The sequence below is a fragment of the Canis lupus genome, chromosome 3, assembly GCF_011100685.1.
Source record: "Canis lupus familiaris isolate Mischka breed German Shepherd chromosome 3, alternate assembly UU_Cfam_GSD_1.0, whole genome shotgun sequence".
NCBI classification, from domain to species: domain Eukaryota; kingdom Metazoa; phylum Chordata; class Mammalia; order Carnivora; family Canidae; genus Canis; species Canis lupus.
Window position 1 is genome coordinate 14,852,627 of NC_049224.1, and position 14,163 is coordinate 14,866,789.

Genomic DNA, 14,163 nt, shown 5'->3' on the forward strand with positions numbered 1-14,163 from the left:
CTTCTTTCTGATTGCACAATTCAACCTTCCACCAATTCATCTTAGGAGAAAAAGTCTCTATTATTGCTTCTATGAGACCCTGAACATCAGCCTTCAGGCCATCTGCTGATCTTTTGTAGGAGGGTCTAAGAGATACTCTGGTCATCTGTCTCCTCAGAGAGGTATATTTTTCATCAAAGATCCACCTGGCTTGTCAGTTAACTACAGTACAACTATGGAAGGAGAGAACACCCTTTTGCAGCTAATCAAGGTCCTCTGTAGTGGGGTTGTAAATGGCCACTCATGTTTCTGTTCTCTAAATTAGTAAGTCTTCTGAAAGTAGACATAAGAGGGCTTTATCACGTAAAAGATTTGCTGGTGTTCATGGGTCACGAATTCTTTGCAGTAGGGGTCCAGTACATATCTTCAAGGGACACTGTATAGGAAGGCTAGAAGCTGGCAGGGCCTGATTACAGAGCCCTGTGAAGGAGGAGGAACTTTAAGAAATAGCCAAGGGAATCCCACTGCCCATCACAGGCACTTCTATTTAAATTTACTTCCTTGCCTTCAGCAAGGTTACACTAGTAACCAAAACACTCTAGGGCTTACAGATCAGGCTGGAAAGCTCTAGGTCAATCTTTTAGGAAAAGATTTTTAGGAAAAGGAAAGTTAATTCAGGTAGCTGGGTGTTTAAGGAATTTTGGGGGAGCCCAGGAATTTGGGGAGTTAAGGGAATTTGCTGAGGAAATGGGGCTGAAATTTAAGATGGGAAATTTATATGGGATGTGCACTATTTACATGGGATGTGCACTGTACGATCTATTGTCCTGCCATTGACAAGAGGGATCTTATACTCAAACCAGTAAGTCTTTTTGTGGAAAGACCCAAAGGAAACTTTCTATACTTAGAATCCATCTTCACCATGGACACAAGAGACATCCCTGTTACAAGTGGGTACAGAAGATGCAGCCGCTGTGATCCAAGATCACTCAGAGAGTCTACAAAGGTTGTTACAGTAAAAATGGTATAGTGAAAATAGTGTCTCTGGTCACAGACACGCTAATCTGTCACAATGGGCAGACACTACTGGAATGGGACTTTTCTAGCAGTAACAAAACAACAAAGGTTGAGATGACTAAAGCCCCTTATGGACTGGACCTCTCATGACAAACTCCCCTCACAGCTTGCACAGTCAGACAAAGAGAGTGCTGCTTATGACCTCATGTCTCAGAACCCCAGTCTATTCAAATGGCCACCAAGATGCATGCTGGTATGCGCACCTACCAGCTGGCAGAAACGATGGGAGAATATTTTCACTGGTCACAAAGCCAAGCTCTCAAGACACAGAATAAGACAAAAGGAAAACTTCATCTAGTTTTTCTTATATGTACACTAACTGAGCCTTGGGTCTTTCAGAGCCAGAGATTACTTAATAGGGATGTGCGGCTCAGTTGGGGATTGCGAGGTTTTGTTTTATTTTTACAAAGTATCTCATTGCATAGAAATTGTCTTGAGATTGGTGCATGACTTAGTGTCAATCCAACCTGTTCTAGGACCAACTTATCCTAACATAGGAGTCACTGAATTAGGTAGTGAGCAGTAGCCTAATAGTCTAATTGTAGTCTAATAGTCTTTAAATGCTTGACCCATCCCCACCAAATCTGCAGGTTTGGCTTCCAAAAGCCTTTTACCTTATGTGCATGTTAACCCACAACAAAGTTTGTCTAAAACAGACACCTATTTGATGAGAACCATGAACTCACCAGTCTGTGAAGCCAGCGGCTCAAAACAGCAGATTTAGAGGGCTTATGCCTGTGTTATACCCTATGGTTTTCCAACTTACAGCAACACAACAGAGAGACAAAGAAAAAGTGACCATCTCTGGGAGGAAAATGATCAATAAAAACCAAGGCTACTCATAACAGACCGTTAACAGAGTCACTATATGTGAAGAGCTAGTTTCACAAATATTTTCTCCTGCTAATATAAATTTAGAAAAAGAAAAAGAGAACTCCAACATTCTTGCTTCCACTGGACCCTGTAGGCAGAGATCTGGGACACTGACATGGTAAGAATGATCTTCTGCTGGCTTTCTGTCAATGGTCCCAGGATCTCTCAGACAGAGGAGCCACAGAGAGAGCAGTAAAATTACTCTCTGTGATCAACTGTAGGGGAGGAAAAATTTTCCGTTAACCCTTCTAGATTCTGTTGGCTGGTCTATTAATTAAATTGACATGAGAAAGATTAACAGGAGAAAAACAAGTTAAATTCCTTGCATACAGGAGCCTCAACACAGACAGAAAAGGTTCAAAGACACTGAAGCGGTTGAGGCTCAACTGAGGCTTTTATGGTATCCCGAGCTAAGGAAACTGAGGAGTAGTGAGTGGAGATTCAAAGAGAAAGAAGCCATGTCACAGGAAGATGGGAAAAGCAAATGTTTGGTAAACAAATGTTTGTCATGCTATGCAAAAACAATGAGACACATAGAGAAATCTCAACAAATAGGCACTGCCAAGCTAGCCCTGGTTTACTACTCCTAGCCTATACTCTTTGTATAGAAGGCCTGGTCCAGGAAGAAGTTACTTAAATTCTATAGGAAGTTAAGGTAAAAAGCTCTTCCCTAAAGCCTGTTGGTTCTCAACTGTCTTTAGCTCAAAATAATCCACACGGATTCAATCCACATGCACTCATAATCTAAGGTGGCACATTTTGGAGTGGCACATTTTGGAGTGGCACATTATGTTTCCCTTCACTACTAACACTGGAAAAATAACTAGAAAAAATCAGCAAAATTAGCAAAACAAACATAACATGTTAAATGCATTTTAAAAATTGAACAGAATGATAAACTAAGTATTAATATAAAGTATAAAACTTGACCTCTGTACTCAGGGGCTGAATTTCTTTAGGGTGAAAAGATTCCAGGCAACCAATTAAAGTCCTTTCTTGCTCAGATGTCTTACCAAAAAGCTAAGCGATGGTATTCCTGCAGTTCTTAACTGATTTGTTCAGTTAGGGGAGGGTGGTAAAGGGGGAATGGGGAGTGATAAAGAATGACTAAGTGGGTAGAGAATTTTCCCCCAGGGAACATTTGGCAATATTTGGTTGTCACAACTACGGTGGGAGGCATTATTGGCATCCAGTGGTCAAAAGCCACAGATACTACTAAACGCCCTACAATTCACAGTTCACGGAGATAGTCCCCAACAACAAAGAATTATTCAGCCCAAAATATAAAAAGTGCCCAGGCTAAGCTAGTAACTCTGCCTTGCTAAAAGACCTGAAGTTCTTGCCCTGAGGCACATTTTGCTATATAGGCAAATGGCTACACAAAGCTGTTAAGTAGATCCACCTAGCCCCATACATACAGGAGGTTGATGAATTAAAATCCTTTCCAAAATGGCCTCAACTGCGATGCAATTTATAACAACTAGAAAACAGGAGTTATTTACAACCTTTTGTTACAACTGACTACTCACAACCTATAGACTGTAAGTATTATTGAAACTGTGCAAGCAGTAAACTGAAGAATGATCATAAGATTTTAATCAACATTATATTTTATAAATTTAAGGTGTACAGCCTGTCACTTTGATACATTTATATATTGTAACGTGATTACCACTGAAGTAATACTATATAGCATCATTATAGTACTGTAACAATGATCCTCTAAACATATGGCCCACAGATAAACATCTGATGGGTCTCCTAAGGTTTTACTATACTGTAGTAAATCACCTCTACTTAAAACCAGCTAGCCCCTCAATATCCTACCAACCTTGCTTCCAAATTCCTTAGAGACTTACACCTCGCCCCCCCCCCAACTTAAAAGTATATGATCAGTTACTTCTCACAATCCCAGGGCAGCTTCTTCTGCCCACAGGTACTGTCCCTGTGCTTTAATAAAACTACCTTTTTTTGCACCAAAGAGGTCTCAAGAATTCTTTCTTGACTGTTTGGTCCAGGACCCCAATGTTAGATCACATCAATTTTACTGGGTTTTATGGTTTTTACAGATTTGATTTTTTAAGATTCCACAAGTAATACCATATAGTACTTGTCTTTCTCTGTGTGACTTCTCGCTTAATGTAATGCACTCAAGGTCCAGCCATGTTGCTTTGAATGGCAGGGTATCCTTTATCATGGCTAAATAATACTCCATGGTATATGTACACCACATCTTTTTCATCCATTCATCTAATCATGGGCATTTGTGTTCTTCCCTATCTTGGCTGTTGTGAATCACGCTATGACAAACATGGGCATGCGTAACCTCATCGAAATCCTGTTTTCATTTCCTTTGGGTATAAACCCAAAGACGTTGCTGCTGAATTGTGTAGTAGGTCAGTTTTAATTTGAAGAACCTCCATATTATTGTCCATGATATTTGGACTACTCTACACTCCCACTAACAGTATATAAAGGTTTCCTTTTTTTTTTCTTTTTTTAACACATTCTTGGCAGCACTTGTCTTCTTGATGATATCCATTCTGACTGGTGTAAGGTGTTATCTCAATCTTGTTTTGATTTGCATCTCTTGATTAGTGATACCGAGCATCTTTTCACACATCCGTTGGCCATTTTGAGGTCTTTTCTGGAAAAATGTCTCTTTAGTTCTTCTGCCCAAATTTTAATAGATTGCTTGTCTGCCATTAAAAGTTTTGTTAGTTCCTTATATATTTTGAATATTAACCCCTCATCTGATAACATGGTTTGCAAATCATTTTTCTATTCTGAAAGAATTCTTTAGAATATCAAATCTCTAGTTACAGATTTTTAAAAAAAGCTTATCATCACAGGATTTACTACAACCAATTGATCTCTTAACGTATCACTTCTAAGCAGAGGCAAAAACAAAGCAGAAATAACCTGCACTGTACAGTTCAAAGATGATCCAAATTTTATTCATCCAGAAAGTGCACTTGATAGCTTTGAAAAAGATAGAAAACACTAACTAGAACAGATCTTCACATGATTAGTAACACATTTAAAGGGAATAATAAATAAAGACATTAACAACAGAACACAAGAAACTAAGCCACTGGACCGTAAGACTTTTAAGGGCAAGATCATTTTTGTGTCCCTCACAGACTTAACAGAGAACAAACAGTATTTGAAAGATAAAGGAGTGTGAATAAATGACTGGTAGATAGCAGTAACTCTAGAGCACTAAGCCTAGATCATCTTTTTCAAAAAGTTATCACATCATGCCACTCCCTTATTAAATAAAATGGCTTCAGACTCTTCAACATGGCTTTGATCTCTACTTTCTTTGCCTTTATTCACTCTTCTTGCATCTTGTCAGCAGCCAGCTATCATGCTTCTCCCTCTGCCTGTGTCTCTGCCTGTGTGTCATAAATAAATAAAATCTTTTAAAAAATTTTCAAACAGGCTTCACTTCTTCCTATCTCGGTTTTAGTATAAATGTTGTATTTATTTTCTAATGGGAGACAATTCCGATTCCGTGAAACCCCTACTTATCCTTTAGGTACTGCTTTCCATGAATATCTGATGTGAGGAGTAAGTTCACTTCTCTCAACAGCTAGTTTTTCTTATTTGAAGCACTTAGCATTTTAAAATGATGTATTTGTATTAATCTAATTGTAGTCTGTTTCTTTCACCAAAAGCTCCAAAAAATTAAGGACCATGTTTTGTTTCCACCCTCCACTATACATGGCATTTAGATCAATGCATGGTAGAGTGGCAATAAAAAACTGATGAATATATGAAGAGAATGGAAAAATTTTGATGAGATACTTAGTAAAATTATAAAAATATATTGATGGAAGAGGTCTAAAGCATGCAGAGGGATTAAAGATTTAAAAACAAAAGTGAATAAAGGTTTGGAAAAACTATCAGGAAAAAATAAAGATGTAGCCTGAGAAGGGCAAAGGAAGTTTTATTAAGGTTCTCTGAAGATATCAAAAAAACAATAGATTGTGATGAGATGTTTTCTTCCCACTAAAAACAGGAGAAATTTAAGTTAGAAATTAGGAAACATTGTCTTGCTGTCTATCTTTATAAATAAAGTTTCACTGGAACACAGCCATGTCCATTTATGTATTGTGTATGGCTGCTCTTCCTACAAATGCAGAGCTGAGTTGCTGGGACAGACTGTGAGCCTGTAGAGCCAACAATACTTACTATGTGGTACCACAAACACACAAAAATTTGCCAACCCCTAGTTCAAGCCAATTTACCAGGAATTTCAATTAGGCATAAAAAAAAAAAATACCTCAAACCCTTTTAGATTGCTTGATCTTAAAATATAGGAAGAGAGATAAGAAAACTTTCTGTTCAAAGTGTTCAGAAATAAGAGGATGACATCTCTGTTGGTTGATGGACAGGAGATCTGACAGAAAGGAGAAAGGATTTTACTTACCTACTGAAATATCTTCTGCTTTAATATTCTACAAAACAAAAACTAACACAGTTTTACTAAACTAAAATTAATAGATCTGAGTAGTATCACAATATGAATTTTGTATTTTTGCACTAAGAAAAAACAAAAATGTACTGTTGGCCATAAACGAGAAAGATGGACCTTCAACTGGATGTCATATAACAGCCAAACTACAACATCTTTACTAGTGACTTAGGAAAAGCAAAAGATAGTAAGTGAGCTAAAGAATAGTGCAAAGAAGGGTGCCTGGATGGCTCAGTGGGTTAAGTGACCAACTCTTGGTTTCAGCTCAGGTCCTCATCTCAAGGTTGTAGGATTGAGCCCCATGTTGGGCCACCCACCTAGGGGCAGAATCTGTTTGAGACTCTCCCTCTCTTTCTGCCTCTCCCCTTCTTCTCGCTGTCTCTCTTAAATAAATAATAAATCTAAAAAAAAAAAACCAAAACTGAAAAAAAAAAAGGAAAAAAAGGGGAGAGATGGAATGGGGGGGGGGGTTATCTACAGAGAAAAAGAAATGGTTCTTCACCAAAGTATCAACATACTGACAAAAAGGACAATATTAGAACACCTTGTCCATTTGACAAATAAAAGTATTATTCTACAAAGTCCACAATAAACACTTTAATCCTGAATAGCTGTAGAAAAGCTACTGATCCCTTAAATATAAACTTCACCTGATTTGTTTCTTGACAAAGGTAAAAAAAAAAATCAAGACACACTAACAAAAAACTATGAAGATAGGAACTCGAACCATTTTAGAAATAAATTTTTATTTTTTTAAATTGAAGTTCAATTTGCCAACATATAGTGTAACACCCAGTACTCATCCCATCAAGTGCCCTCCTCAAGTGCCCATCACCCAGTTACTCCAAACCCTTGTCCACCTCCCCCTTCCACTACCCTTTGTTCATTACCCAGGGTTAGGAGTCTCTCATGTTTTGTCACCCTCTCTAATTTTTCCCACTCATTTCCCCTCCTTTCCCTTATAATCCTTTTCACTATTTTTTACATTCCACATATGAGTGAAATCATAAGGTGACTGTCCTTCTCCGACTGACTCACTTCACTCAGCATAATACCCCCCAGTTCTATCCATGTCAAAGCAAATGGTGGGTAATTGTCCTTTGTAATGGTTGAGTAATATTCCATTGTGTATATAGACTACATCTTCTTTATCCATTCATCTGTTGCAGGACATCGTGGCTCCCTCCAGTTTGGTTGTTGTGGACACTGCTGGTATAAACACTGGGGCACAGATGTCTTGGAGTTTTACTACATCAGTATCTTTGGGGCAAATACCCAGTAGTTCAATTGCTTGGTCATAGGGTAGCTCTATTTTTTTTTCTTTTTAAGATTTTATTTGTATATTCATGAGACACAGAGAGAGAGAAAGGCAGAGACACATGCAGAGGGAGTAGCAGCCTCCATACAGGGAGCCTGATGCAGGACTCGATCCTGGGACTACAGGATCATGCCCTGGGCTAAAGGCAGGCGCTAAACCACTGAGCCACCCAGCGATCCCAGGGTAGCTCTATTTTTAACTTCTTGAGGAACCTCCACACTGTTTTCCAGAGTGGCTGTACCAGTTTGCATTCCCACCAATAGTGCAAAAGGGTTCCCTCTTCTCCACATTCTCTCCAACATTTGCTTTTTCCTATCTTGTTAATTTTCACCCTTCTCACTGGTGAGAGGTGGTATCTCATTGTGGTTTTGATTTGTATTTCCCTGATGGCAAGTGATGAAGAATATTTTCTCATTTGCTTGTTGGTCATGTGTATGTCTTCTTTGGTGAAATTTCTGTTCATGTCTTTTGCCCATTTCATGATTGGATTGTTTGTTTTTTGGGTGTTGAGTTTAATAAGTTCTTTATAGATCTTGGATACTAACCCTTTATCTTATATGTCATTTGCAAGTATCTTCTCCCATTCTGTAGGTTGTCTTTTAGTTAAGTTACATTTTAAAAACTGTCTATCTGTAATAAAATTAAGAGATCTAAGGAACCAATTATGTGGGCTTTGAGAAGGGTAAAAAATAATTTCAAACATGGATATCGTTTAAATCTCAACCAGAGTTTTAAATAATAGTTATCAAACGTATCTGGAGAAACAAGGTACATCATAAGGATTGTAATGGTAACATCAGGTCTAGATTTAGCTTAAGTCAGTCACAGGCTAAAACTTGCCGGGTTTAAACTTGTCATGTGAAAGGTAGAAATAACGGTGGATAACAGTACCTTTCTTTAATAATGGGAAATTCAGAATACAAGAGAAGCAACCATTGAAGCTGATGTTTTATATATAGTGAAACCCTATTAGTACAGGCTCTTATTTGCTACGTTTGGCTAAACAATAAGATAAATTGTATTTCCCAAAGGGAACCAACACATACCAGAAACAACACATAAAACTATACCTACTCTAAAGTCATTAAAGTCTCTAAAGCCACTGCTAATCCTGTCTTGGGTCCCCTAACTCAAGGAAGTTTCATTATGGGATAAAAACAGGGGAATCCTTTCAGCTGAATGTTTAATTCTGATGCTAGCAAATGATGACAAGAAATTTGCTTTTTCTAAAACAACAAAAGAACTACCTAGTATGAATGGTGTGAAAGAAATAATGAAAGATTCTAAAGGAAAATTGAATTTGAGCTAAGAAATGTTAAAGAGTCATCCAACAAAGGACAGCTACTCCACAAAAGGAACAGTAATCACCCCTCAGCTCAATGAGAAAAAAAAAAAAAGTTAAAATGCTTTAGATAAAAATCTTCTAACTTCAGTAGTATAAAAAGAGATCTCTTTGCCGAGGGCATCATCGAATAAATCCTGAACCCAGTTTTAATCCTGGATTCCTATTCTAGAATCTCTCTTTAAAGTATTAAAGTGATTGACAGTATATTCAAGAACTTTTTCTTTTACATAAAACCTAATGCACTGAAACACATGTGTAACAAAAAGGAGTATTTGGCAGTCTAAAATTTTTAAAGAATATAAAAATGAACTTTTTTTATTGGAGGGCCACAAAAAACTCACTTGTTTTAAACAATATGTTCACTTTAGGAAGTTAGGGTACAAAAGAGAAAGAGAAAAAGATTCAAAGTTCTCTACACTGACTTTAAAGTTCAGGAATGTACCTCAGTTCTTTTGGAAGCCTCCTTCACTCTGGAAACCAAGAGTTCAGTAGAACCTTTTATATAAGGTGAGCATGTGAAAATGAGTTCTGTTATCACATCGCTTAAGTGATATTCCTCATCCCACTTATTTTAGAGAAAAATTTAAAATCAGAATAGATGATGGGGGAAAAAGAAAGAGTGAGAAAATTTTATGTAAGTTATTTCTTTTTGCTTCATTCATGTTCATTTGCTAGATCACCAGACTCAGTGGGAAAGAATCAGTAGCAGCTTTTTATAAGAAAAATTATACAGCAACAGGTACACAGGGCAAGTGTTTTAAGTAGCAATATAACCCAAAGTAATGCAAGTGGCTTTATAACATAGTATTCTGAGTCAATGAATTTCATTTTAAGTATTTATGCAGGAAGAGACCTGAGAACTGTTCATATAGCACATATAATAAGATAATGCTTTCTACTTAACTTGAACCATTAGAAGTATTAAAGGGACTAAAAATAGTTACTATGTAAAATTCCAAAACACCATACATAAAAAACCCTATTTCTTCAATGAAAAGAGAATAAAATTAAAATGATTTAAATTTGTCTAGTTAATGGAAAAAAAACCAAAACAGACAAATGTTTACTTGCATAGGGTAGTTTACTTAAAATTTTTAATTATATGATTAAGGAAAACAATAATATTATATGTATATATACAATAATTTATTTCCAGGTACAATTTTCTATACTTTAACATTCAAATTTTATGAAATCATCAAAATAATATTTTGAATAATAAATGATGTGTATGGGGGGGTGAAGACTCATGTAACAGAGGAAAACAAGAATACAAAAGACATGAGTTCGACTATGTAAAAATACTTAGAAATTACTAAAAGAAAAAGATGAAAAAGTTAAGTGTTTATCTGTTTGCATCCATTAGGAGTACTTTTTACCTTCTTTATACTGTCTGTTATGTGTGTGCATGTTCATTCATATATCAACTTGTACGTGTGTCTGTGTGTATATATATACCTACACACTTGAGTGTATATGGATTTTTTTTTTCAAACGTTTCATGCGGATATATGTTAAATATTACAGACTGCCTAAAGGAAAATCACACAATAGGTCTAAGAGAAACATAATACAGATACACTTACCATCACACGAAAGGGAAACATAACTTCCCAAGTCATCAGACATATGTCGCATCACATTTTTACCCTTTTTAAGACCAAGGAAGATCCAATAATCTATTGCTGCTCCAAGAATTCCAGTCAGTAAATAAGCTAATTCATGTTTGAAGACCTAATATTACAATGGGAAAAATATTAGTAAAACATATTAAAATATGTATTTCTTTATCAGTGTTTATTTTTAATACTTGTTGAGGCAAAACTTAGCTATTTAAAAACACAGGGTATGTTCATACTAAAAAGTATTCCTGAAACCCTGGCAAGCTCTCTTCATTCTCTGCTTCTCTTTCCTTTTCTTCTCCTTCCTCCTCCTGTCCATATCTATATCCTTATAGACACAAGACATAAACAGTTTATAAAACAAAATCTCCAGGACTTATATACAGATAGCTTATAATAAACTTCTAAATAACATTCAATAGTGTCAAGTGCTTTAGTATGGCAGTAATTCCAACAGAACAATGAGGAAGTATCTGGCGTCTGTTGGTGTCTGTGGATTTCTGTTAACAGGAATACAGGATTATAAAAAAAGATACTTAGCCACTCCTGGTGTTTATATATATATATAAAATAGATTAATAAATTTATATATATATATATAAAATTGACTATGTTTATCCGAATGGCATATTCCAGAAAAAGACTTAAAAAACACAATGAATAAAAACTTTCACAAATATGATTGTCCTTTCTGTTATAAATGAAGAAACAGATTGGATCAAATTCCAATTAAATTGTATCAAATGTCATTACCTTAGAAATGTATAAGGATGTATTTTAAAGAATGAATACTGTTCTCTATCATCACTCTATAATAAGCATTATTAAATTCCTATAAAAATATAGCAAGCATACAAATTTTTTATTTATTTATTTATTTATTTATTTATTTATTTATTTATTTATTTTTTACAAATTTTTAATTACAGTAAGTGTGCCTGACCCTAATATGGAAAAATATCTTTCTAATCCATAAACTATGAAGGTGAAGAGGTACAAAAATAATTTTTAGACACCTTTGATTTAAATATTAACACTTTTTCACAAAGACATTAAAAGTAGTTGAAATTCCTTTATTTTTGGTTATTTGTTCTGTGTGAAAAAAAAATCATCAAATTAACAGTTAGTTAGAAAACACGTGAAAAGATTTTAATAAATATTGCATCCGAATAGATTCTGAGTGCTAAGTCTGCAACTATATTATGCCTAATGTAGGATTAGGGACAGAGAAATCTCTACCCATTAGTGACTACTGGATTTATTTCTCCTGCCCTCAGCAGACAAGGTTCTTATGTTATACAATATTTCATAAGGGCATCATGGATTCATTATAAGAAGTTATTAGTTAAGTGATTTTTAGACAGAGAGAGAGAGAGAGACAGAGACAGAGAGACAGAGACACAGGGAGAGGCAGAAGCAGGCTCCATGCAGGGAGCCCGACGTGGGACTTGATCCCAGGATTCCAAGATCACGACCTGGGCCAAAGGTAGGTGCCAAACCACTGAGCCACCCAGGGATGCCCTAGTTAAGTGATTTCAAAACTTAAGTTCTAGTCCTGGCTTGCTGTCCAAACAAGGGTAAATGGTTAAGCAGCCCATGGATTAGGCTTGCTGAAAGTTTTTACCAAGGAAAAACCCAGAGGCAAGATGCTTAGGTAGGTGTGCAAGTTCCCCGCTGCTCTATCACACTGTGTGGAATTCACTGCATTAAGCCAGGCTGGATACTAGATTTTGAAAGAGGGACTATGAAGAATGGGGCTGAGGAGATTTTAAGCTGCATGCTTAGGGAAGCACTGCCTTTCCTCTAATATCACCAGGAGCCAAGATACAGAACCTTGACCACAGCCTGAATCTTCCAGGTCAGGATTCATAAATGGGCATCAGCACCACCCTCTCTCCCACCTTGATTAAATAGCTGGGCTTAAGTCTTACAGATGCAGCTGTATGACTTGGGAAGCACCAGCAGCCAGGACTGGCTCTATCAGCTGGCTGGGAAGATACCAACTCCTCCCCCTAGTACCCTGATAGGGTCTAAGCCATAAACTGACCAGAACTCACTCCCTTATGCATGGAGTCTTAGCCAGTTATCAAAGCGGTTTGCAGGGAGCCAAGTTCTTACTTTGTAAAGCCAACATGGAGATAGTCACTCGACCAAGTTTTATTTCTCATGGCTCAAAATTCATCAAGAGAATTAAAACAGGAGAGTGAAAATCTACATTTAAACTAAAAATAAATCCTATCAAGATCCATGTCACAGAATGCTCTTTGCAACAACATGTATATCTGAATATCAGCAACGATCCTACCCAGGAAGGAAGCAAGAGGCTGGTAAATTTTGATTTCTTGAAATATTCCCCATTCCAAGAGTAGAGTAAATCAGGATCACTTCAGATCCGTGGTCCTAAGACTCTGGATAGGGAAAAAGGAGCTTAGCCCATAGAGCTAAGCCTCATATAAACCAAAGTCCAACACTCATCAACTAAAAAAGCAAAACCAAACTACAAAACAACCAGTTGGTACCTTTCTCTTTCCTTACACACAAATATATGTATACATACCTGATACTACAAATTAGTATCAATATTGCCTATTACTCAATTTACCTTATTACTGCTATTAAACAGGATAGGTGGTCCTTGCAGTATTTGCAAGGAGGGACTATAGTTTCTTTAACATGAAAAGGAACTGTCAAAATTATTCTTATCTGTGTGACATTAGCTAAATATCCATACTACCACATATTCAGAAAAGTAAACTGTTATATAAAAAGACACTTTTCAAGGGCACCTTGGTGACACAGTTAGTTAAAAATCTGCCATGAGCTCAGGTCATGATCCCAGGGTCCTGGGATCAAGACTCACATCGGGCTCCCTGCTCAGCAGAGAGCCTGTTTCTCCCTCTCCCTCTGCCACTGGCCCTGCTTGTGCTGTCAAATTAATAAATAAAATCTTAAAAAAAAAATACTTTCAAATCAGGTTCTTAGATCCTTTTATAATATATTCTTCTCTATGACACTCACTATAACCATAGGGCCAAGACATCGCGCTATGGATTGTACTTACTGCAACTTTAACAGTGTATAAATAATGCTACTATTTCTAGCATAGTGGAGATATACAATTTAGAATTAGATTAGTGAGAATATGGCAGAAAAACCATAAAGAGAGGAAAGCTTTCTGGAATACTGAGAAGTTTGCTCAAGTGGAAAGAACAGAAAACCTTGAGAATTAACAAAGAAATGAAAGACATGAGTTGCACATGACACATATTTACGTAAGAACACCTTCCTACTGTGTTAAAGTCTATTATCAGACATTTTGTTCATAGAGTTCTCTATTATCTGCCAATACAAATAACCTCCATTTAATAAATGTGGTGATCTTCCAAAAAATTGACTAGTATATAATCAAGAACAAACTACCATCTTGGCCTTCTGACTCTCAGGTTAGGGCTTTATGCAATGTCAGAAA

At 36.5% G+C, this 14,163-nt stretch overlaps 1 protein-coding gene across 3 annotated transcripts in view; it reads right to left on the reverse strand.

Moving 5' to 3' along the window:
- SLF1 (SMC5-SMC6 complex localization factor 1) overlaps window positions 1–14,163 on the reverse strand; it is an 84,358-nt gene that overhangs the window by 15,090 nt on the left and 55,105 nt on the right. For all 3 annotated transcript variants that reach the window (XM_038532325.1, XM_038532327.1, XM_038532326.1), the window contains one exon: window positions 10,659–10,806. In XM_038532325.1, the coding sequence (XP_038388253.1) occupies window positions 10,659–10,806 (148 nt within the window). The remainder of the gene's footprint in view (window positions 1–10,658; window positions 10,807–14,163) is intronic.